The sequence below is a fragment of the Oncorhynchus kisutch genome, linkage group LG13, assembly GCF_002021735.2.
Source record: "Oncorhynchus kisutch isolate 150728-3 linkage group LG13, Okis_V2, whole genome shotgun sequence".
Taxonomy (NCBI): Eukaryota; Metazoa; Chordata; class Actinopteri; order Salmoniformes; family Salmonidae; genus Oncorhynchus; species Oncorhynchus kisutch.
The window spans coordinates 62,190,777-62,216,533 of record NC_034186.2 but is presented as its reverse complement, the minus strand read 5'-3'; the positions used below and the strand labels follow the sequence as shown (position 1 = coordinate 62,216,533).

The 25,757-nt window shown below is 41.6% G+C and overlaps 1 protein-coding gene across 2 annotated transcripts; it reads left to right on the top strand.

The window, feature by feature from the left end:
- The first annotated feature begins 861 nt into the window (after positions 1-861).
- Positions 862-24,566, top strand: plekhf2 (pleckstrin homology domain containing, family F (with FYVE domain) member 2). Of its 2 annotated transcripts, none has more exons than XM_020498014.2 (2): positions 862-1,020; positions 21,047-24,566. In XM_020498014.2, exon 2 carries the CDS (start codon positions 21,058-21,060, stop codon positions 21,802-21,804), a length of 747 nt encoding a protein of 248 aa, XP_020353603.1. In that variant the 5' UTR covers positions 862-1,020; positions 21,047-21,057; the 3' UTR covers positions 21,805-24,566. The 2 variants fall into 2 exon arrangements, with proteins under 2 accessions (XP_020353603.1, XP_020353602.1); XM_020498013.2 differs by lacking the exon at positions 862-1,020 and adding an exon at positions 7,224-7,577.
- The last annotated feature ends 1,191 nt before the right edge of the window (positions 24,567-25,757 follow it).

Below are 25,757 nucleotides of genomic sequence, written 5' to 3'. Positions count from 1 at the left end.
GCTCGTCCATGGAAACCCATTTCATGAAGCTCCTGATGAACAGTTCTTGTGCTGACGTTGGTTCCAGAGGCAGTTTGGAACTCGGTAGTGAGTGTTGCAACAGAGGACAGACAACTTCGCGACTGAGCCATGTTGCTCCTAGACATTTCTTTCTCGCAATACCATCACTTACAGTTGACCGGGGCAGCTCTAGCAGGGCAGAAATTTGACTAACTGACTTGTTGGAAAGGTGGCATTCTATGACAGTGCCACGTTTAAAGTCACTGAGCTCTTTAGTAAGGCCATTCTACTGCCAATGTTTGTCTATGTAGATTGCATGGCTGTGTGCTCGATGTTATACAGCTGTCAGCAACAGGTGTGGCTGAAATAGCCAAATTCACTAATTTGAAGGGGGGGGGGGTCCACATACTTTTGTATATATAGTGTACTTTAAGTATTAGCCAACCACACTATATGTTATAGTAATCTGTCAGTCAATGACGTGACACGCAACCATTGGTTGATGCGTGCAACATATGAGCAGGGGAACACAACCTATATGTGGTTAGCTGATAAACACCTATCATGCATTGTAAGATCTGTCAGGAGTCAGAAACATCTAAGCAGTGGAACATGACATAAGTATTTACTCAGTAGGGAGTCCATCTTCTCTACTATTGTTAGATCCCAGTTTACTAGTGGAGTAGCCTGCCTACTTTTACAACAGGGTCTGTTGACTAATCCTAAAACAAATTATGGATAAGACAAATAAAGACCAAAAACCATTGTACGCCAGTGAGCCACAATATCCCCGACTCGTCCTGTTTATGACTGCACGTCCCAGTTCAGCACTCACTCCCATATTTTTTTGAACAAGTCAAGTGACGCCACTACTCCCTGTAGCCATATTGTTATTACTTTCAAGGCAACGAGTGAGCCGCTACCCGCGGACAGCAAGGTAGAGGGCGACTGACAAGTGTGGAATTTCATTAAAACGAAGCTACAAGTTACTTGTAAATTGCTGGCCGAAGTTAAAGTCGGGTATGTGCTTTGTTGGAATGATATCTCACTATTTGTGTTATATTCTTAGCCATAGTCACAGCTACTGTAGCTAGCCAAAGTTAACTCACCACTTGTCCACTGCACTGCGCTAACACTACAGCAGCTAAGTTAGCTAGTAAGTTGGAAACGGGACCGAATGGAGGATTTAGCTAGCCTTTGCATTAACATTGTGGCTAATGAGCTTAGCTAGCAACTAACTAAGTTGATCTATACACCAATTATGAATTATATTGAGAACATTAGCCAAGTTAAACACGCGAGTCATCTTAAACTAGTAGCTAATGTTAGCTAGTTAACCAGTACACCATAGACGTCGTTAGCGAACTATCTTATTAGCGCCCATTGACGATAGTATCGTCTGACTGGGGGTGTTTTGTTTAAGAGCCCCGACGCTTGTTCTAAACGTTAACGCATCGTTTGCGGTAGGGTTTTGAAAACACAAAGTACGTATCTTTCATGTCAGCAGGTGGAAAAAAGTACTCAATTGTCATACTTGAGTAAACGTAAATATAGCCTAATAGAAAATGACTCAAGTAAAATGGAAGTCACCGAGTAAAATACAACTTGAGTAAAAGTCAAAGTATTTGGTATTAAATATACTTAAGTAGCTATCAAAAGTAATTTGAATTGCCAAAATATCAAATCAGAGACAGTAGGGATGAACAGGGATGTTCTCTTGATAAGTGTGTCAATTGGACCATTTTCCTGTGAAAGTGTAACGAGTACTTTTGGCTGTCAGGGAAAATGTATGGAGTAAAAGGTACATGTTGTTCAGGAATGTAGTTTCGTAAAAGTTGTCAAAAATATAAACCGTAAAGTACAGATACCCCAAAACTACTACCGTAGTACTTTAAATTATTTTTTACTTAAGTACTTAACACCACTGTATATCATCGAGAAATAATTTCCTACAAACAAAGGTTAAATTACACACACCTTTTATAGGGTTATGGCTCCCACAGAGACATATTTCCATGTTACACCGCTTGTTTTCAGTAGTGATGGGGAAACAAAGCTTCCTGAAGCTTTGCACATTTCCAGCCAATTGTGTCATAGGTTCATTACTCGAGGCTTTGATCGACACTGCATGCACACTAGTGGCACCTGGTAGTCAAAACAATTTAGCACAGCCAATTTATTATAGATGACATCCCACACAGCACGGCACAGTCTAAGCTTTTTGTCATCTCCCAAAACAATCAGGTGTTTGGCGCCAGGTAGCCTAATGGTTAGAGCGTTGGGTCAGTAACCAAAAGGTTGCTTGGTCAATCCCTGAGCTGACAAGGTAAAAATCTATCGTTCTGCCCTTGAACAAGGCAGTTAACACACTGTTCCCCGGTAGGCCGTCATTGTAAATAAGAATTTGTACTTAACTGACTTACAAATTATTATTTGTATTTAATTAGGTATGATGAAAAGAAGCTTCGGACGTCATTGATCACGTGCCTTTGATAAAGCATCTGCACACTGCTTCAAAATAAACTGCTTAGCGATTGCCTTGGCGCGCCAGTATTAAACGTAACATCACTAGTTTATGGAAGACAAGAGTGGACTAACAACTTGTGCTAATTAGCTATCTGCATCACTGACATCTGTGTGTAACAAACATCTTGTCACTGAAAAATACTGTCGGGTGCAAGCAACTGTGTTAACCGGTTAAAACATTGTACAGTAAGTGTGTATTTGTGAAATTATTTTGTTGTGAGATGTAAATAGAGGGATTTCTGTTTCTAGAACCGTACTGCAATTTAGAATCAATGCTTTCTTAAGGGCCCTTCCCAACAATGCAGAGAGAGAAATTGATAAACAATTGAAAAATTGTAACACGAGGAATAAATACATAATGAGTAATGATAACTTAGCTATATACATGGGGTACCGAGTCGATGTGCAGGGGTACGAGGTAATTGAGGTAGATGTGTAAATTTACTATGCAACGGGATAGATAATTAACAGTAGCAGCAGCGTATATGAGTCAAAAGAATTGGTGTAAAAAGGGCCAATGCAGATAGTCCGGGTAGCCATTTGGTTAAATATTTACCAGTCTTATGGCTTGGGGGTAGAAGCCGTTCAGGGTCCTTTTGGTTCCAGACCTCGTGCATCGGTCCTGCTTGCTGTGCAATAGCAGAACGAACAGTCTATGACCTGGGTGGCTGGAGTCTTTGACAATTTTTTTAGGGACTTGGATGGCAGGGAGCTTGTCCCCAGTGATGTTCTGGGCCGTACGTACTACCATTAACACCTTGCACTTGGATGCCAAGCAGGTGCCATATTCAGTCACTAGGATCAGGATTAAGAAATTGTGATTACGACATTAGCTAGCTATATTTTCACCAGGTCGGAGCATCAGCGTTGTACAATTATGTTAAAATTAGAGGTATCTAGCTGTTGCTTTTACACACACACACACACACACACTACTGCCCAGTGCCTGATACTGCTCACTTTACTGTAGAGTAGCAAAAGGACAATGTTGTGCAAGTGTGTCAATAGGCTATTGCCTATTGAATACAGATGCTGTCATATTTTTCCCCTCGTAGTTTCGCGTGGTCAGAGGCAATGCATGAAATGTGCATCTGCAAAGAAGCACCTACAAGTAGTCTTTTGACAGCGGTTTTGTCCCTTGTTTTTTTTTTTTTAGCTTAACAGTGTAAAAAACGTATTCTATGAGCTAGGCCTAGGTGAGGCTAAATGCAATCGACTTGCCCAGGAGGACTCATCCCAGCCTCAGGTAACTAGCTGCTCTGCCACACAGGATGTTGCTCTGGTTTCTGTAATCCAATACATTTAATCCAATATGACCCTGTTTATAAATGGATGCAGATTAAATACACTAGAATACTTCCCACTCTGAAACAAATAGGTTGCAGTCGCTTTAGCAGCTCACAAATATTGTTAACTTGCTAAAGTGATGGATGCAGTGTAGTGTATGTCAATTGTGCTCATCTTTCTCACCAGAAAGTAGTTCTGTCACAGAAAGGCCTATAATGTATTGGTAAATAGTTTCCTGTCCCAACAGGAGGGTTCTTCATATTATGCGTTTCACTTCTGCATTTGTTGTGCCTGCCTCCCACCTGATGTTTTTGAAAAGGCACAATTCAGACTCACTTTTGCAATGCCTTTTACTTCTGATTTATTGTCTTTGTATGTCTGTGAGAGGATTTCACTTGAGAGCTTCACTTCTGTGAGAGGATTTCAGTTGTTAGAACTTCACTTTTATCCAAATGGGAGGTAAGCAAACAGTTAGCAAGATGGGACATGAGTAGCCTAGTTTTTTATTGCTATTAGAAGACAGTTTTATTCAAAGTGGCTAACTGCAAGCCGTACCACTCAACTTTTTACCGTTCTCTGCTACCTTTTGTATTAAAATGTCCCAGGAGTGAATATGATGAACGAATGAGCACATCTGAAGGAGTGTAACAGATGTTGTTATGGTGCATTCCTGTGTAGCCAAACTCCTCGCTCTTGCTGGTTCTGCTCCTATGGTTGAGTTTAACGAGCGCTACCAAAAACCTGGAAAGAGTTTGGAAGAGCAGCCATTTCACATGTCATCAGAAAATAGCATGTGTTAATACTCAAACCGCATATGGAGAGCAGCTACCCTTTTTTTTCACTCTAAACATCAATCTGTAGTGAATGCTGTTGCCTGCTGCTGAGGGAGCGATCATAGCTTTCTGAGTGAGTGGTATGAGTAACAACTTCTCCACATAGAAGCAGAGAGCTTAAGGGTCAACCACATGACACAGTACCCTTTGACCTGTACCACAACTCGGTCGGAAAGAGGCGTGTCAGTCGGACTCTTGATCTCCATGGTGATTTTACAACCCCGTGAGCGGTATGATGCTGAGCTAATGCATAGACTTACTAAAGCTCCCACGCTTCCTGTACTGGAAATTGTAGTGCTGGAAATTATGTTGTCAGCCTATTGTTGTCAGCCTAAAAAATAATTTTGAGACAAAAAGGTACTTGGATCATACAGTTGAAGTCGGAAGTATACATACACTTTGGTTGGAGTCATTAAAACTCGCTTTTCAACCACTCCACAAATTTCTTGTTAAACTTTAGTTTTTGCAAGTCGGTTAGGAGATCTACGTTGTGCATGACACAAGTAATTTTTTCAACAATTGTTTACAGACAGATTATTTCACTTATAATTCACTGTATCACAATTCCAGTGGGTTAGAAGTTTACATACACTAAGTTGACTGCGCCTTTAAACCTCTTGGAAAATTCCAGAAAATTATGTCATGGCTTTAGAAGCTTCTGATAGGCTAATTGACATAATTTGAGTCAATTGGAGGTGTACCTGCGGACATATTTCAAGGCCTACCTTCAAACTCAGTGACTCTTTGCTTGACATCATGGGAAAATCAAAAGGAAATCAGCCAAGACCTCAGAAAAAATATTGTAGACCCCCACATGTCTGGTTCGTCCTTGGGAGCAATTTCCAAACACCAGAAGGTACCACGTTCATCTGCACAAACAATAGTACGCAAGTATAAACACCATGGGGCCGTCAAAACGTTCAGGAAGGAGACGTATTCTGTCTCCTAGAGATGAACGTACTTTGGTGCGAAAAGTGCAAATCATTCCCAGAACAACAGAAACGACCTTGTGAAGATGCTGGAGGAAACGGGTACAAAAGTAAGGAAGGAAGGAAGAAGCCACTGCTCCAAAACCGCCATAAAAAAAGCCAAACTACGGTTTGCAACTGCACATGGGGACAAAGATCGTACTTTTTGGAGAAATGTCCTCTGGTCTGATAAAACAAAAATAGAACTGTTTGGCCATAATGACCATCGTTATGTTTGGAGGAAAAAGGGGGATGTTCGCAAGCCGAAGAACACCATCCCAGCCGTGAAGCACGGGGGTGGCAGAATCATGTTGTGGGGGTGCTTTGCTGCAGGGGGGACTGGTGCACTTCACAAAGGGAACATTTATGTAGATCTATTGAAGCAACAAATCTCAAGACATCAGTCAGGAAGTTAAAGCTTGGTCACAAATGGGTCTTCCAAATGGACAATGACCCCAAGCATACTTGCAAAGTTGTGGCAAAATGGCTTAAGACAACAAAGTCAAGGTATTGGAGTGGCCATCACAAAGCCCTGACCTCAATCCCATAGACATTTTGTGGGCAGAACTGAAAAAGTGTGCGAGCAAGGAGGCCTCCAAACCTGACTGTTACACCAGCTCTGTCAGGAGGAATCGGCAATTATTCACCCAACTTATTGTAGGAAGCTTGTGGAAGGCTACCTGAAACATTTGACCCAAGTTCAATTTTAAAGGAAATGCTACCAAATACTAATTGAGTGCATGTCAACTTCTGACCCACTGGGAATGTGATGAAATAAAAGCTGAAATAAAACATTCTTTCTACTATTATTGACATTTCACATTCTTAAAATAAAGTGGTGATCCTAAGAGTGCATTTTTACTAGGATTAAATGTCAGGAATTGTGAAACTGAGTTTAAATGTATTTGACTAAGGTGTATGTAAACTTCCGATTTCAACTGTATATAGCGTGTCAACTTTTGGCCTGAGAGGCAGCTGACGTCAATTTGGGTCAGTCACTTAGTCAAAGACAATCTTTCAATGATTTCAATCAATTCAAATCGAATCCCATGGTCCATTTCCTGCTCCATTAAATTGATTCAGAGGTTTTATATAGCCTAGCCCACAACACTGGGGGATGGCTTCCCCTCCTCTAGTCAAATTTAACATACTTTCTGCTTAATGCTTTTTTTTTTTACTAGCTTCTGAGTCAGCAAGTTATGGCAATGACTAAAGCTTTCCCTCCAAGGTTCTCAGTAGAGAATAGTAGCTGAATAATTATTTGCCATTTTAAGAGTAGGGTGTTTCTTTTTGTTTTTGTCCCTCCATAACCAGTGTTTATTTTTTTAAACTCTCACCTGCGCAAGGTTATAATTTAGCCTATCACCAGGTGGCTTCACTGTAATAGTTTACACCGTGGAATGTCCCACTCCACACCTTCACCCAAAGGTAGAGGTCCCCTAACAAAGGTTAGACTGAAATTCAAATAAAACCTTGTTGCTATTGGAAAAGCCACGGGATATATTTGTAGATACTTTTTAAGTAAATACCTGCAGTTAACTTGTGCAATACTATAGGAAATAAAGAACATTGCGTTCTTCAGTTCGTCTGTCACATTCTTATGAAGTTTACGGTAGTCCCCAGTCACGTGTCACATGGTGTTTGTTTACAAGAAAACGACGAGAGACTGGACCTTTGTGAGTCACTCACTGTTGTGCAGCATGCGCCAGGGGATCTAATTACAGTATGGAATTCACAGCTAAATGTTTGCCAGCTAGATATATTTTATAACGTATGTTACATCTAAAATGTGCTATATGTCTGCAGTTGTGCATTTGGTGGGCAAATTTAGTAGCTAGTTAGCTATCTAGCTAAGTGGTTAGCTTATTCCTAAATCAAGCATTCGCTTGGTAACAGCAGAGAATCCCCTCCTGGATCAAGAGCCTTGTGGGCAAATATTAGTTTTGTGCGTGCAGCAAAATGAGTGAGTAGTATTTTTGAGTTACTTCTTTAGGTCCGAAACTGTACAAAATGTTTACAATGCGCTCTTTAGCATTTAGTTGGCATTCTCTATTGGGATTTCACAGTGCATTCAGAAACTATTCAGACCCCTTCCCCTTTTCCACATTTTGTTACAGCCTTATTCTAAAATGGATTATGTACATTTTTACTCATCAATCTACACACAATACCTCTTAATGACAACGAAACAGGTTTTAAGTAATTTTTGGAAATGTATTAAAAATAAAATACAAATCTTATTTACAAAGTATTCAGTCCCTTTGCAATGAGACTCAAAACATCCTGTTTCCATTGATCATCCTTGAGATGTTTATACAACTTGATTGGAGTCTACCTGTGGTAAATTCAATTAATTGGACATGATTTGGGAAGTTGTGCACACCTGTCTATACAAGGTCCCACAGTTGACAGTATATGTCATAGCAAAAACCAAGGTTGAAGAAATTGTCCGTAGAGCCCCGAGACAGGATTGTGTCGAGGCACAGATCTGGGGAAGGGTACCATATCAACTGTAGTACCCGAAATGTGAAGTGAGAATGCCATCATGCCACTATATCATCAGAGGCTATTAGGTCCAATGGCTTGTTTTGAAAGGTCACCCCCTATATTTGCAGTGAGGGGTTTGACCTTAACTTAGCCCTGTCCTATTCAACAGGTGGATGTGGCTGCACTGCACACCTGTTTAGATATCACATAAACGGCCACTTGACACAATATATTTACAACCCCCTTATCTCATATTGAGATCATGTAATCCTCTGTGTAGACATGCTGTGCTCATGGTAAGCCAGGAGTGTGTCCTCTACAAGGCTGAAGTTGTTTGTTGTAAGCTGATGATAACACAGTGCGGTAGTGTTGTCACGATGCCAGAATTTTTTTGACTTAGTTACTCGATACCACAACAAATAAAGAAGGCATATCAGCCAAAGTCACAATGTCACTTGACCTAGACAGATCTTTTGAGTTCAATATCATTGCATTACAATTTGAGTTTTGGTAAAAAAAATAACGAATTACCTAAAGGTAATCATTTATTTGAATGGTAAATCTTAGGGATGTGCAGCTTTTTTTGGTTTTAAACGATTTGGTTTGATTAGAGAAACAATTCGATGCACTAACATTTGTTGTATAAGCACATTCGTTTTCCATTCTAAATTCTAATGGAGTTTGAGCTGGGTGCCTTTAAGCTGAATCTGTCTGAGCTGACCTCTCACTGTGTCTGTGTGTGTGTGTGTGTGTGTGTGTGTGTGTCTATGATTTATGTCGGCATCTACCACCCCACTATCAGATAATGGGGATAATGTTTGCTTTTTGTCCCTAAACATTAGATCTGAAATCCCCATCACCCACTAATTAATTTGTAATTTTTGCAAATTCAAAGTGTTTGACCTAGTAATGTATCAATATTCATGGTTACAAATTAGCTATGACATAGCCAATGACTATATAGCACAACTTTGGATTTCAGCCGTGTCTCAATTGAATGGTTAGACCTTTTTTGATAAAAAAAAACAAAATTAAATATGTATCTCCTGCCGCTTTGCCCATGCAGTGCGGGTAGCAAAATTATTGCAAACATCGTTTATGCAGGATAAAGTTTATAATATCATATCTAAAAATGACCATATACATTGATTTTGTTTAAAGAAAACTATCAAAACTGTTGCTGATGGTGAACCTGAACAATCAATAAAAAATCTAGCTTAAGCCCCGATCAGCAGGTTGGCTATAGTCAGCAGGTTGGCTATAGTCAGCAGGTCTGCTACTTTATTCCGGTAAAACACTGTTTTCAACAGCTCATTTGATTAACAATAACCTAGCAAATTACATTGGTGGTCAATCAACTAAAAAAGCCTAATATAGCACAAGCCAGGCCTCGCGGGACGCAGTGTACACAGTTTGACTAATCTACTGATATTGCCTGGGGTTGTTGGTAATCCATAATGCGATTTTAAATTGCCTTTATTGATGCGATTAAATACAACAATACATTTCAAACATGAATGTGAACAAGTTTTTTATAAATTTTTTAAACTTTAAACTACAGCTACTAGTTTTATGGTTGCAGCCATCAATTGTTCCATTAGCGATCACCTATATTGGCAAACTTCACATTTCTCTAGTATAGGCTACATATCGTAATGAACGATATCAGCGAAATGCCTGCGATAAGTGATTGGTATGGTCGGCTTTGATTATTTTCGGTTTACTGTCCCAGCTCTGGTTGTTCGGCGTGCAAAATTACTTGTTGATCAGTGATTGTCAACACCGTTACATGCTCGACACTGAAGGAGAGGAGACATCAGTTGTCACAAAGATTAGGTATTTTTGGAAGGTAAGAAGAAAGTAATGGCCTTTGATCAACGTTTTAATGGATCTTCTGACCGGTCGGTTTGGGGTCCCTCCAACCGATGCAGTCATATCTTAAACATTTAAACCGGGGATCAATGCATGTTTAGATCCCTAGTAAATCTCTATTCCCAGGGGTATTCAACTCGTACCCTACGAGGTCCAGAGCCTGCTGGCTTTCTGTTCTACCTGATCATTAATTGCACACACCTTGTGTCCCAGGTCTAAATCAGTCCCTGGTTAGAGGGGAAAAAAGCAGTGGAACTGGCTTCAAGCTCCAGAGTTGAATTTGAGGTCTTTAGATTATTGATAGACTGGGTAAATCAAGATGTAACCTAGGCCTATCCACGGTACAGGTTAATGCATATTCAATAGGAGTGTGTGCATGCAAGAGTTATTGAGCTTATTTTTGGCTGATTCCATGCGGCTACAGATGAAAATCATTTGGGGCATATTTTATTATACTGATCAACATTTGCTGCTTTTTATTTATATAAAAGTCTCTTAAGACTCTTGACTTCATTCACACACAGTCAGTTCGAGGCTAGAGAACAGATATGTGAATCGGGGGAGACAATGAAAATGTAAAGTTATTCGTGTCAATCAGCTTTGAAATCAGCAATATTTTGCCTTAACGTTTACATATTATCAGAAGCATGTTACTAAGGTAGTGAATTGATGTTTGCTTCAGCTAGCAAGGAATGTTGGCCTATAATTTGTAGTTATTTAACTAGGGAAGTCAGTTAAGAACAAATTCTTATTTACAATGATGACCTACCTCAGGCCAAACCCTAACCCGGACGACGCTGGGCCAATTGTGCGCCGCCCTATGGGACTCTCAATCACAGCCGGTTGTGATACAGCCTGGAACCGAACCAGGGTCTGTAGTGATGCCTCTATCACTGAGATGCAGTACATTAGACCGTTGTGCCCCTCGGAAGTATCTTCTTGCAAGTGTTCTAGCCTGTAATGCTAATGAGTGCAGTGGTTCCTCAGGCCAGGCTAGCGAAGAGTAAGTGGAGCAGGCACGGTGCTCTCCCGCTATAAGGGGACATCTGCTGCCCTGATAGACATACTTTATCCTCTCTCAATCAGTAGACGACATGAGGCACGTTTGAGACTGACAGAAGTACCGAAAGTAACAAACTGGTTTTCATGTTCTATTATTGAAAAAGTACTGAAAGTTTGGTGTACTGTGCTACACTACAGTGCAGTGGTACTTCTCAGTCCCAAGGACTCAACATATTTTTTTCTGGCTGTCTGGTAAGTTCTGTCCTTGGTGATTGGGCCTGGCTGTGGAGTGGACAGCTCGTGGTCCTCTGGTTCTTGGACTTCCTGCCATCCTTAAAATGAGGAGAATTTGATACCAAATGGAACAACTCTGTGAAATTGAGTCTACTACTGTTACCAAAAAGCAGTGACGCTAGTAGAATCACCTCAGCACGATATAAGAGGAGATTTGGATTGGAGGAGAAGGAAGAGCAGAGTTGGGTGTAGTGAAGTAGTAGCCTAAATTATTTTGGAGGTGTCTGGTCACTGGTGACATTCGTTCTCAGTGAGGAGGCATAGGCCTATAGCTGTACTGTACTTCAGCTTACATAAACACCTGCTGCTGGTGGTGGGGAAGTCAAATGTGTCACATATACAGTGAGGGTGTGCTTATCCTCATACAACCTGTGCTACATGGTCCAAGGTGTTGTGAATCATGAGCTTGGCAGACATACTTTCACTTTAATAGCTGAAATGCTTGAGGCGGATATTCTCTTCCTGTCTGGTTGAATTATGCTATCCTCCATCTTTCATCCAATGCAATGCTTCCTTCAATTAAAGGGGTAATCAGCAATTTCTACATCCATTTTAGACTTATACACTGAGTGTACAAAACATTAAGAACACCTTCCTAATATTGTGTTGCACCCCCCCCCCCCCCCCCCCAGAACAGCCTCAATTTTGCCCTCAGAACATGGATTCTCCAAGGTGTCGTAAGGGTTCCGCAGGGATGCTATGCCGTTTTGACGCCAATATTTTCCACAGTTGGCTAGATGTCCTTTTGGTGGTGAACCATTCTTGATACACACAGGAAACTATTGGAAAACCCAGCTGTGTTGCAGTTCATGACACAAACCGGTGCACCTGGCACCTACTACCATACTCCGTTCAAAGGCACTTCAAACTGTTGTCTTGCCTATTCACCCTCTGAATGGCACATACACAATTCATGTCTCAATTGTCTGAAGGCATAAAAGTCCTTTAACCCATCTCTTCCCCTTCATCTACACAGATTTTGAAGTGACATCAATTAGGGATCATTGATTTCAACTGGATTCACCTGGTCAGTCTGTCATGGAAAAAGCAGGTGTTCTTAATGTTTTGTACACTCAGTGTAAATTTAATTTTATGTACCCATTTAATTCTTGAAGAATATAACTTATAAATGACTTAAGTTCAACTGTCGTGCCCTATCATAACCCCAAATATAAACATGTTTTACTCCCAATCTTTGTCAACAAAGTAAATAAAAACCCTATATAGCCTTAACATGGTTAAAACTATAATTTTGACATCATGGATGGTGAATCCTTGCATCCATAGCTCTGAATTTGAGTGGTTACATTTCTCATGCCCTATCCCTTAACTTTTTACTGAAACTTCTGGGGAGGTCGCTTTATTGTTTTAACTGCTGGTTTCTGCTTTAAGGTCATGAATTCGTGTTTTGGTGAAAGGTATAAAAATAACTTGATGCTCATCTCTTTAGATTAATGTGTGCAAGGTAATTACTTCCTCTGTAGGAGGCGGCTGTGGCAAACAAACTGTGCATAAAACATGTGCATAAAACATAAAACAAACTGTGCATAAAACATGAGCCCCCCCCCCCCAACAGTGACGTTGTTAAGCTACCACGCCACAAGAGTTTCTTGCACCCAGAGGTGCAACATTGCGAGGCTTCCAGGAACGCTTGCGAAATAGACTGAGCAGGGCGTGGTTTGGTGTTTGAGAAGTCTTAATTAGTAGTTGAACATGTTATTACTCCAACCTTGTGAAAGTGACACACGTTTTCATTTTCGTCAAAAACAACTTTATATTGAAGGAGTACCTTTACTTTGATGGCCTGCACATGTGCAGTTGTGCACCAGACGACTGTTAGAGCCGCTGACGTGTTTTTACGCATGAGCTTAGCTAGCCAATGTTGCCATGACGTCACCTACTAGCGTGATCGGGGATTTCTATTGGCGAAGCAGTTTCTGCCTGTCTTTGACCTCTCATATGCAAAAGCAGCAGCATCCTTGTCAGCAACTGAACCCTCTTAATCGATTTGCTTGTTTTGGAGGTTTCTGTTTGGGATAGAGCTAGAGATCGACCGATTATGATTTTTCAATACCGATTATTGGGGGGACCAAAAAAGCCGATACCGATTAATCGGCCCATTTAAAATAATAATAAATAAATAAATAAATAATACTTTAAAGGTTTTTTAAATTACAATGTATTTGTAATAATGACAATTACAACGATACTGAATGAACACTTATTTTAACTTAATATAATGCATCAATAAAATCAATTTAGCCTCAAATAAATAATGAAACATGTTCAATTTGGTTTAAATAATGCAAAAACAAAGTTTTGGAGAAGAAAGTAAAAGTGCAATATTTGCCATGTAAGAAAGCTAACTTTTCAGTTCCTTGCTCAGAACATGAAAACATATGAAAGCTGGTGGTTCCTTTTAACACGAGTCTTCAATATTCCCAGTTAAGAAGTTGTAGGTTGTAGTTATTATAGGAATTATAGGACTATTTCTCTCTATACCATTTGTATTTCATTAACCTTTGACTATTGGATGTTCTTATAGGCACTTTAGTATTGCCAGTGTAACAGTATAGCTTCCGTCCCTCTCCTCGCCCCTACCTGTGCTCGAACCAGGAACACATCGACAACAGCCACCCTCGAAGCAGTGTTACCCATGCAGAGCAAGGGAAACAACCACTCCAAGGCTCAGAGCGAGCGACGTTTGAAACGCTATTAGCGTGCGCTAACTAGCTAGCCATTTCACTTCGGTTACACAAGCCTCATCTCGGGAGTTGATAGGCTTGAAGTCATAAACAGGCAATGCTTGACGCACAACGAAGAGCTGCTGTCAAAACGCACGAAAGTGCTGTTTGAATGAATGTTTATGTGCCTGCTTCTGCCTACCACCGCTCAGTCAGATGCTTGTATGCTCAGTCAGATTATACGCAACGCATGACACGCTAGATAATATCTAGTAATATCATCAACCATGTGTAGTTAAGTGATTATGATTGATTGTTTTTTATAAGACAAGTTTAATGCTAGCTAGCAACTTACTGCATTCGCGTAACAGGCAGTCTCCTTGTAGAGTGCAACAGGTCGTTATTGCGTTGTACTAGTTAACTGTAAGTTTGCAAGAGTGGATCCCCCGAGCTGACAAGGTGAAAGTCTGTCGTTCTGCCCCTTTTTTTAAAAAAATATTTTTTTTTACCTTTATTTAATAGGCAAGTCAGTTAAGAACAAATTCTTATTTTCAATGACGGCCTAGGAACAGTGGGTTAACTGCCTGTTCAGGGGCAGAACTACAGCTCGGGGATTTGAACTTGCAACCTTCCGGTTACTAGTCCAACACTCTAACCACTAGGCTACCCTGCCGCCCCTGAACGAGGCAGTTAACCCACCTTTCCTAGGCCGTCATTGAAAATAAGAATGTGTACTTAACTGACTTGCCTAATTAAATAAAGGTGTTTAAAAAAATATGTTTTTAATCTGTAGAATTGGTGTCCAAAAATACAGATTTCCGCTTGTTATGAAAACTCGCAATCGGCCCTAATTAATCGGCCATTCCGATTAATCGACCTCTAGATAGAGCATACAAATGGCTCTTTCTCCTTTTCTTCCTTCTGACACTTTCATTCTCTTAGTATCTGAGTCACTTCTCTGTCTTGCCAGAGTTCATGAGACGTGGGCCGGTATAGAACTGCATTGCACTTTCAGACTCGGTGGTCCTCAGAGTATTCTAGTGTCTGAAAGTTAGTTAGGTTAAGAAATGTTGTAGCTCAGCACTGAGGAGAAAGGTTGAATGTCCCCTGCTGCCTCCCTCCATCTGCTTCATGAAGACAATTGTTTTGCAATGGTGACCCATCTGGGGAAACCTTGGATTATTTTTTAGATGAACTGTCTCCCAATTTGAGACTGAAAGAAGACTGTTTTGCATGCAGTGCCTCTTCTGTTCAACGTTACAGGAAGGGAAGGGCAAGGAACCATTCATTATGAGAGCCAGGCCTTTTTAAACCTGCTGTTTATTGGCAGTGTCTCCTCCTATACCATTAGTTTATTATGACCATTACACCATGTGTAGCTTGGATGCCCTCCTGCCTATGGAAAATGTTAGCATTATTGGCCTTCATGTTGCCTCACAAAGATGTAGGGTGGCAACTGTGTTCATTGGGCCCTCCCCACAAACTCATATAAACTTCACATAGAAAATGTTGTGGGGAGAAGAAGAAGAACTAACATCATGAGTGTTGACTTTCTGAAGAAGTCCTGTTTTCATGTCTGCATAATGTTGGGTGTATTTTCACAACCTCAATCTGATTCTGGGCAAAATGGCTAGAAAAATAAACCTGACAGGGCTCGTAATCTATTAATCATGGGTTTATCTTTAGCTACTGCTTCTCCCGTAACCCGAGGTAGGCTATAGCAACAAGTGTCGGCGTCAGCTAACCGTGCCATTCAAAATTAAGTCTTTAGTCCTGTTACTCCAGCATCTAAAACTATGAGGAGTGCTCTGTAAAAGGTTGTCCTTTTTCCCAACCTGTCCAAGATCTGGTGTCGCTGATGGCGGAGGGAAAGTTTGAGGGTCTGAAAGGACCAGCTGGTGATGGGGAAGCCCATAGTCAACCTGGTGCTGGGATAGAGGTGTTTTCACCACCTTGCTACCTGGCAACCTTCTCCCATCTGTCAACTTGGCAACCTGTACGTCCACTCAGAGACAAGAGGCACAAGAGCAACAAATCAGCACATGACGACCTAAAACACTCCCAAGTGTTGTTGCCACCTGTTGCATGGTGTCTGACCGGATTCTAGATTTGTGTGAGGAGGTGGTTATCCTGTATGTGTTTTGGCTTGGTAGTTCTTTTGCAAAAAATATTTTTGTTGTTGTTGTTGTTGTTGATATTACTCTTGAAATCGAGTCTTTTATCTGTCATTATTAATAACAGTACTAAATATTTTGTGGATATACGCATGTGTTTGATTCGATGACTCATGAGTAATTACCCTGTTCCAGTGCATATTTTCTTTTGTCACTAATCATTTGGACAAATCACGATTTCACAGGTGTGCGTGCACATCTTTAAAATTTCAGAGAGGGGAGGGGTCATTTGGCCCATAAACTTGCCTGTAACCTGCAAGGAGAGGGGGTGGAGCTACAGCTCTGCTTCCCCTCGTTCTAGTATCTTTTCTGGCAAGTCTGCAACCAGAACTTAATCAAGCATCTGATGCAATTACGTGGGATTTTAGTTATGGATTTCCGAGATTACTTGATACTAGGTAGTGGACCCTGTGTACCCTAACCTATTTGACAGCAGAAGTACATGCACGCACATGCATAGTATTAAAAGGTCTAAATGAGTTCAGTCAGTATGTGCTTACTCTTTCAGGCAGTGCACTGGTTGACCCGTTGAGCTGAAGGTGGTGTATGGCCCGAGCTAAGCTGAAAGAACATGAAATGTTTTTCTGTCTTCCCCATCTGTTTACTGCGTGTCACACTGAAGAGGAGGCGGTGTGAAAGTGAGACTGAGGTCATTCTGCTGTTATTTTGGATGAGAGCTGAAATCTGCATCTTCGGAACTAAATCTATTGAATCCACTGAAGCACTACATGTACTATAGGCCTAAGACACGTTAGGCCTGTTACTGTATAAAGTTAATGCAAAATCTATAGCCTCACTGAAGCACTTTTCTCTGAAATGGCATAGGCCTCCCTCTCCACTCTGTGTTTAACTTTGCAAAGCAGAGGTGAGTCACAGTAGTTCACACAGTCACAACCAGGATTGGCAGTTGGTTTTGTCCCAACATGTTGGGCCCTTCAGATGAAAACCACCACGCCTAACCTGGTGGGCGCAGAACCTTGCGCCTCAATGCTAAATGTCAAAGCGTCCTCGTATGCCTTTGCCATTTACATGTAGGTGTTTGAATCGATGCCTCCATGCAGCCTCACCACCGCAAAGTATTGAATTTTTTGTTGACAGTGTAACGAGATCAAGATCATGTGTTGAAAGGTTTAGGCCTTCTCTCTTTCTATTGGGCATTAAGTACCAATGAAGAGACCAAGCAGCCTTGTATCTTTCTCTTAACCTAACTCCCTATGATTAATTTCCCTGACACAATCCTTCATCTCCTTTCCTTTTCTCTTGACTGCAGCTGAAGCTTGTCGTCATGGCAGTAGGCAGAGAGGCCTCACTAACAGGGCTAATATGTCTCTAAACAATATCCCCTCCAGGCAGGGGCACACAAGGCCCTATACTCCATGGCTCCATATTACCTGTCGTCAATAGTGTTAGCTCTCTGGGCTATTTGGCTAATGCACAGAAAACTGTGAGCCTGTGTGCCCTCCCTGCCTGTAGCTTGGCCCCAGTGCTTATGTTAGTGTTAGCTTCTGCTGCTAATTAGCACAATCCCAGAGCAGCAACAGTGGAGCCAGGCCTGGAGTGGCATTGTGTTGCTATGATCCACTCCATATTACAGATCTGCCAGAGGTGTGTACCTAGGTTTGAATTTGTCTTGGTATCAACATCAAGAGATGGCCTAGTTGAGTAGACTGTATGCAATCTGTAGGCTTGATTTGAGATTGAGTGATCAAAAATAATGTGCCTATAGTATTGTATGCATCAGATGCATGTGCATCAGATGCATGTGCATCACCAGTTCAAACAACTGAAGTCTGTCCCTCTTGCAGGGTACAGGCCCACAGGGCAAACACAGCCCATCGTCTTTCTCATCAATTACCTTTGACCTATATGAATGTACAATTACAAGCTCCCGCTCAGTGCTTTTGTTGGAAGTTGGGTCAAAGCAGATTAACTTATGTGTTTGCTTTGCTAGTTTTGGATTCACTCCAAAGAGTGGGAGAGATGAGGGTAGCATTGTATTTGTCACATACGCCAAATAGAACAGGTGTAGACCTTACAGTGAAATGCTTACTTACAAGACCTTAACCAACAAAATGAGAGGTATAAAATAACAGTAGTGAGGCTACATACAGGGGCACCGGTACAGTCAATGTGCGGAGGCACAGATTAGTCGAGGTAATTGACGTAATATGTACGTAGAGTTAAAGAGACTATGCATAGATAATAGAGTAGCGGGAGGTAGCCTTTTGACTAGCTGTTCAAGAGTCTTATGGCTTGGGGGTAGAAGCTGTTAAGAAGCCTTTTAGACCTAGACTTGGCACTCTGGTACAGCTTGCTGTGTGGTAGCAGAGGACATCTATGACTAGGGTGGAGTCTTTGACAATTTTTAGGGCCTTCCTCTGACACCGCCTGGTATATAGGTCCTGGATTGCAGGAAGCTTGACCCCGGTGATGTGCTGAGCAGTTGACATACCAGGCAGGGATGAAACCCTGGTGCAGCTGTATAACGTTTTTAGGCTCTGAGGACCCATGCCAAATCCTTTCAGTCTCCTGAGGGGGAATAAGGCTTTGTTGTGCCCTCTTCACAACTGTCTTGGACCATGATAGTTTGTTGGTAATGTGGACATTAAGGAACTTGAAGCTCTCAACATGCTCCACTACAATGAATAGCATTCTCATGTAGGTGTTCCTTTTGTCCAGGTGGGAAAGAGCACTGTGGAGTGCAATAGAGATTGCATCATCTGGGGATCTGAGGCGGTATGCAAATTGGAGTGGGTCTAGGGTTTCTGGGATAATGATGTTGTGAGCCATGACCAGCCTTTCAAAGCACTTCATGGCTACAGACATGAGTGCTACGGGTCGGTAGTCATTTAGGCAGATTACCTTAGTGTTCCTGGGCAAATGGGGCTTTCTGGTTTCATGCCATGGTTCTGTGAAGCTGCAGATGGAAGTGCCCTAAGGATAGAGAGAGTGAGGGAATTAGATTGGGAAAGACAGATGGTGTTTTCTGGGCAGAGAGCGAGGTTAAGGAGGCGAGCGAGTAACGGAGGTTGTCATCGTTATGAAAGTTAGATAGGAGCAGCTTGGTTTTTCTACTGGTACGTCAGAACCTGTTAGAATATAATGTCCCAGTGCAATTCTCTACTGGTACATCAGAACCTGTTAGAATATAATGTCCCAGTGCAATTCTCTACTGGTACATCAGAACCTGTTAGAATATAATGTCCCAGTGCAATTCTCTACTGGTACATCAGAACCTGTTAGAATATAATGTCACAGTGCAATTCTCTACTGGTACATTAAAGGGATAGTTCACCCAAATGACATATTGGTTTCCTTACTCTGTAAGCGGTCTATAGACAAGGTGAAAAGCACAGCAATCTATGCTTTGGTTTAGTTTCAACATTTTCCAAGTCATGGGACTGATATTAGCATTTTTCGTGCTTCATGTTCAAAGCATCAATAAGTGACTTTATTGAGCTTTACAATCAATGTAGGATACTTTCACATGATTTGGATATGATGCGTGTGGGGAAAAAAGCTATCAGTCCCATGACTTGAATGGGATTTGTGCCACAAATGCTAAAACATTAGCATGTGGAAACCGTGCCAGACGAACTAAACCAAAGTATGGGCTGTCATACCTTCTTCATCGACTGCTTACAGGGCATAATTAAGTCATTTCAGTGAACCATCTCTTAAAGACCCATATTAAACTCTTTCTCTTTTTTAACACCCATCTTCTGTGGACATCATTAATCTGCAGCTATCAACCTTCATTAAAATGGTTGTCCAGATTATTTTGTGGGGACGATGGGAGTTATTAATACTAAGCATTTGCTTCTCTGTGTGTGTGTGTTCCTTGAAGCAGTGTTTCCCCTATATTAATTTAGCAGCGGTGCCGCTACTGAAAAAATAAATATAAATAAAATATAGATTTCTGCCGAGACGCACTTTTTAAGATCAGAGTGACAAGTTACAACAAGTTGCTTATCTTCCTCAGATTTTCAGTAGCTTGCCCGAGAACCTCCAAGGTAACTTGAAATCCTGGAAGTGTAACCAACCCATAGAGAGAGAGGATTCGAGAGCCCAAGAGCCCGTTTTAGCATGGGCAGCGCTATTGATGACTTTCACCATTTTGAAGTAGTTAGCAGGGTGGGACTTCTCATGAGTAAAGGAAGGATCACATAATTCCATCCAGGTCATCAGGAGGCATCAGCCAGTGAATTATACTTGTGTGAAAAGGTGGCAGTAAATGTATACCTGTTCAAACAGCACACTTCAGGTGGCAGTATGCACCCTTTCACTTTGTTTACCATCTCATAGGAGTAGTAGAGGAAGAACATTTGACTACTTCAAAATGGAGATGGCCTCAATGGCGCCGCCCATGCTCTCACAGTTGCCGTAATGGGACAAATACAATGTTGCGTCCTCTAACTATCTTTTAGCCAACCTTATTAATAGCTGTATATGATAATTGTTAACTAAGATAGTAACATTACACTAGCTAAATTACTTTTTGGGTTAATATAGAATGCTCTGGTGGTGTCATTGAGATCAAGAGAGAGAATGAAACTGTCCTCGATTTTCAGAAGTGTTTTAAAGGAAGATAACATAATTACATGTTCATGTATTTTGGAGTAGGATGTCTAATAAAGCTCACTCAAAAAGGAGGATTTTCATCTTTTATTAAGTTAATAAAGCAGCTAAGTGAATGAGGACTCAGGACTTGTTCATGGACATTTTTCAGAGGTTCTCAATTGAAATTCGTCTGTATTGCCTGACATATTTCCAATATTGCTTTTCATATTCTTAAAATACAATGAGGATGAGACTTTTTTTCCACTTTCAATATTTGTATCACAGCTTTGAAGGGGTATTTGCAAAACATTCAAATACAATAGTTTTCTCTCTCTCCCTCCTCTCTCTGTCTGCTCCAGGCGAGGCTAAGATGGTGGACCGGCTGGCGAACAGCGAGGCCAACTCCAAGCGGATCCAGGTAGTCGAGGGCTGCTTCGGCGCAGCGGGCCAGCCACTGGTCATACCGGGCCGCGTACTCATCGGTGAGGGTGTGCTCACCAAGCTGTGTCGCAAGAAGCCCAAGGCACGCCAGTTCTTCCTGTTCAACGACATCCTGGTGTACGGCAACATTGTCATCCAGAAGAAGAAGTACAACAAGCAGCACATCATCCCATTGGAGAGCGTCACCATCGACACGGTGGCTGACGAGGGCGACCTGCGGAATGGCTGGCTCATCAAGACACCCACCAAGTCCTTCGCTGTCTACGCCGCCACCGCTACTGAGAAGTCAGAGTGGATGAGCCACATCGGCAAGTGCGTGGGCGACCTGTTGGAGAAGAGCGGCAAGGCGCCGACTGGCGAGCACGCAGCCGTCTGGATACCAGACTCAGAGGCCACCCTCTGCATGCGCTGCCAGAAGATCAAGTTCACGCCCCTCAGCCGCCGCCACCATTGCCGCAAGTGCGGCTATGTGGTTTGTGGCCCGTGCTCTGACAAGAAATTCCTGCTGCCCAGCCAGTCGTCCAAACCGGTCCGTGTGTGTGAGTTCTGTTACCTGCAGCTGGCCTCCGCAGGAGGGGGGATGGGCTTAGGCCCACACTCGGACTCCTACAGCCGGTCAGGGTCAAAGTTCAACAACGTGTCGGATGACGAAGATGAGGAGGACAGCAGTGACTGAGGAAGGCCCTCCTGACAGCCTTCCATCTTCCCCTTTTAGTAATCAATTAGCAATATTCCACTTATAATTATAGTTTTTTTCTCTCCACAGCAGGGTTTTGAAGAAAAGTTGTTTTTTTCTTCTAGCTGAAATTAATGCTTTTTAATGATAATATAGTGAAATACCTGATGGGAATTGTAGTAAGTTTGGTAAAAATATCCCACACACTATTTGTAGTATGGCTGCTTCCTGTATGGCGTGCTCCACAGTCATCCTCTTTGTTTTCCATTAAACAGTGGACCTCACTACAGGAGAGAATGATGCTAGGAGTCATGTAGCACCTCTCATTGTCCTCTCATTGTCCTCTCATTGTCCTCTCTGTTAATGTCATCCTCTTCTATTATAGTCTTGATTTCATTTCCCCTTTTTTATTTTTTTTTATATATTTTTTTACAGATGAACCTTAAGAGGTACATGCCTCAATGCTGATATTTCTGCAGGGAGAAGCGATTAGCATTCAGTCACACGTCACATGGTCTACCTACCCATTTAAATATTTCAGGTAAAATACCTATAGGTGCTTTTTTTTCTAGGTTTGTAGCTGCTTCATTATTTTCTAACCTAAATAACCCCTCCTTCACTAACCTCTCAAATGACAAATCAGCTAAAGCGTTATGATTGTATGGTGAAGCTCCTCTAGGTGTGTATGTCTTAGTATAGAGTGGTGGCCAACTTTCAGTTTTGAAGTTGAAGTGTTTTTCTCCACAGCTTAACTTGTAATAGCATGTATTTGAAATGGACATATTCAATCATCCCAAAAATGTACCTCACACAGACCTTAATTTTCACACAGTGCCTTCTGAGAAAGTGAGTTGTCTGGGCAGCCCTGTTTTAATGAGATATTGCATCAGACCCTAGTACTGTAACTTCTATTTTGAGGCTGTGTTCTGTCGGTATAACCCTAAGCTGAATAATGGCTGTAGGGAGAAGTTTGTGTGATCATTGTGTTGGTGTGTGTGAATGCACTAGAAAGCTTTACTTCAGATATTTCTTACTAAATCATAGAAAACATGCACCTAAAAATATTGTCATGCTTTATAGAGTACTGTCCAGTGTTGGAGATATGGGTTTATCTAAAGTATTTGGCAAGTTCCTGGCTGGAGTCTCCACTGAGTGCCTCTAGAGTGCTGTGCGAGCAGAAACTTGACCTGTGGAGATCAGGAAATCAGTCCATTGTCTTACTGTGGTCTCCTCAGTATGTGACTGCTTCCTAACCTGCCCTCAAAGTTCCAGGGTATCCTGACCTGTCAGAAAATAAAGCTGAACTGAACTTGCCTGAACAGAGAATGGGAAATCATTGCATAACGCACAGGAACTGTACAGGAAGTGTCTACCATCGACTTCTCTCAGAGGAACCAGGACTGTCCCTGCCCCCCTGTGGCCCTCTTCCAACTGTATTTCCCTATAAGGTATGGCCAGTCTGTGTCAGCTGACACTGACATGTGAAAGGCTTGTTGGAGGACTAATGATGACCTACCCGCAACCACCATCACTTTTTCACGCTGTGAAGCGAATGTCAAATGCACTAACCATTTCTGGTTTTACACTCTGGGACAGACAGATCTAATTCAATCACTTTCAGTCTGGGCATAGTTTATCTTCCTGTGTTTCCATGGGAATCCTTTCTCTCCTTTTTTTTAAAGCAACTTGTTTTTACATCTAAGCAGTCAGGCTCACAGGTGGCAAAGACTTGAACTAATCTGTAGTCTTTCAGTGTAATATGGAACGTTTATCCTGAGATGTGTGTGTGTGTTTGAGTGACAGAACTGACAAAAGGGATCATTTTTCTTTCCTTTTTTTCTTTTTTAGCTTCTCTAAGAAGTAACTGTAGAACCCTATAAAAGTCCATCTCTTTGGCAAGCAATAAGACATGAGACGTCATACAGTACTTCGATGCAAATCTCCTACCCCATTGTCTTTGATTATCAGGTTGTATTGTTGCAGATGCTCAAAATACTACATCCCTCACTCTTGAAGGTTTATCATTATACTCAAACAACATACTGATATTGGGCACAACTATATTAATGCAAATCCTACCATAATCTGTAGTTTCCTTAATCAACTATTTTTTTCTTCTTTCACCTCACTTAAGGAATATTTTGAAATGACTTCTGTTGATTTTGTATATTTGTATAGTGTTTGGGGTTTGTTTTGTACAGTATACTATGTAGTTATACAAATGCCGCTGTTTCAGGTCTCTTGTGCTCGTCTTACCTTCATGTATGGACCGGATTAAACACCAGCACTTTACTCTCTTTCTCTGGAGAGAGGTCGTAAACAAGAGCTACATTACCGCTGAGACCGTAAACTGACAGGACTGGATTTCCTGTCTGACATCACCTCAGGAGAGTGAGCTAGGGGTACCTACACAACCTGAGATTTAACATTGTACACCCGTTAAGCAAAAATTATGTCTGAACACAGAAATGAGGGAACAATGTGAGATTTCTGAAAAGGAGCATACCATACTTTTTTGTTTGTTTTCTTTGCCTGCTTATCTGGTTTGGTTTGTTAACCTCTCAAGCCTCATGGAATTGAAGTTCTCTCCATTGCTATCGGGTGGTGTTTTTTGTTGTCTTTTCTAAGATTTTTTTTTTCCTGTTGCCATTTAAATTCTCGTTATGAAAGTCTTAAGGGCTTAAACCTGAATGTAATACAGCATATCATTGGATACTAATTTTCTCTGAATTGAAATATATAAATACCATATTGCCTAAAATCTGTCTCTTCTTTGGCTTGCTGGAAAAAGTCCTCATGGCTTCAGAGGGGAATGACTATTTACTATGGTGTTTAGAGGGAGCTTGCTAGGTGGTGGCGACAGTCTTCTCGGGGAGCTGAGAACTGACTGCTCCATGACCTCATAGGCTGCCTGATAGTCACATGGCCTGTAGTGCTCGTAATAATCATGCCATAATCCAGCAGCCAAACTGCTCTGTTTGTCCAGTGACTCAATGGGAAGCCCAGAAAATTTTGTTTTCCTTATGCATATCTTAACATTCGTGATCAAGTCACTTTTAGTTATGTAGAAGAATTTAATTAGCCACTGCTTTCTATTCCGAGCATCGCAGAATTCCTTGTGTATTGTGCAACGTAACCAATTCTTACACAATGTTGAGGAATTCTGCCAGGCTCTGCACCAAGCATTTCTGAATGCTATTTTACTCATTCTGAAGATGCCATGTTCATAGCTGTCCTTTCATTTATCTGTTCGACATCTTACATTCATCCATTTCTGATGAATTATCAAGAGGCCCTCAACTGAGCCTGTGGTGTCTTGACAAAGTCAAATAAAGTTAAGATTATAGGGATGGTTGTTTGTCACATTTACCATTCCCTGAAACAATAAATTATGTATGAAGCTTAACTTGTCCAACAAGTGCAAAAAGCGTTAAAAGAAATCTGGAATAGGAATATTTTACTGTCCATCTCCCCGCAGTACAGGTCTATCAAAACGTTCAGGTTGAAGTTGGTTAAATGCCTCCAAATCCCTCTTGATACACCATCCAGCCCAAGTCTTTCTGATACACCATCCAGCCCACGTCTTTCTGATACACCATCCAGCCCACGTCTTTCTGATACACCATCCAGCCCAAGTCTTTCTGATACACCATCCAGCCCAAGTCTTTCTGATACACCATCCAGCCCAAGTCTTTCTGATACACCATCCAGCCCAAGTCTTTCTGATACACCATCCAGCCCAAGTCTTTCTGATACACCATCCAGCCCAAGTCTTTATTATACACCATCCAGCCCACGTCTTTCTGATACACCATCCAGCCCAAGTCTTTCTGATACACCATCCAGCCCACGTCTTTCTGATACACCATCCAGCCCACGTCTTTCTGATACACCATCCAGCCCAAGTCTTTCTGATACACCATCCAGCCCACGTCTTTCTGATACACCATCCA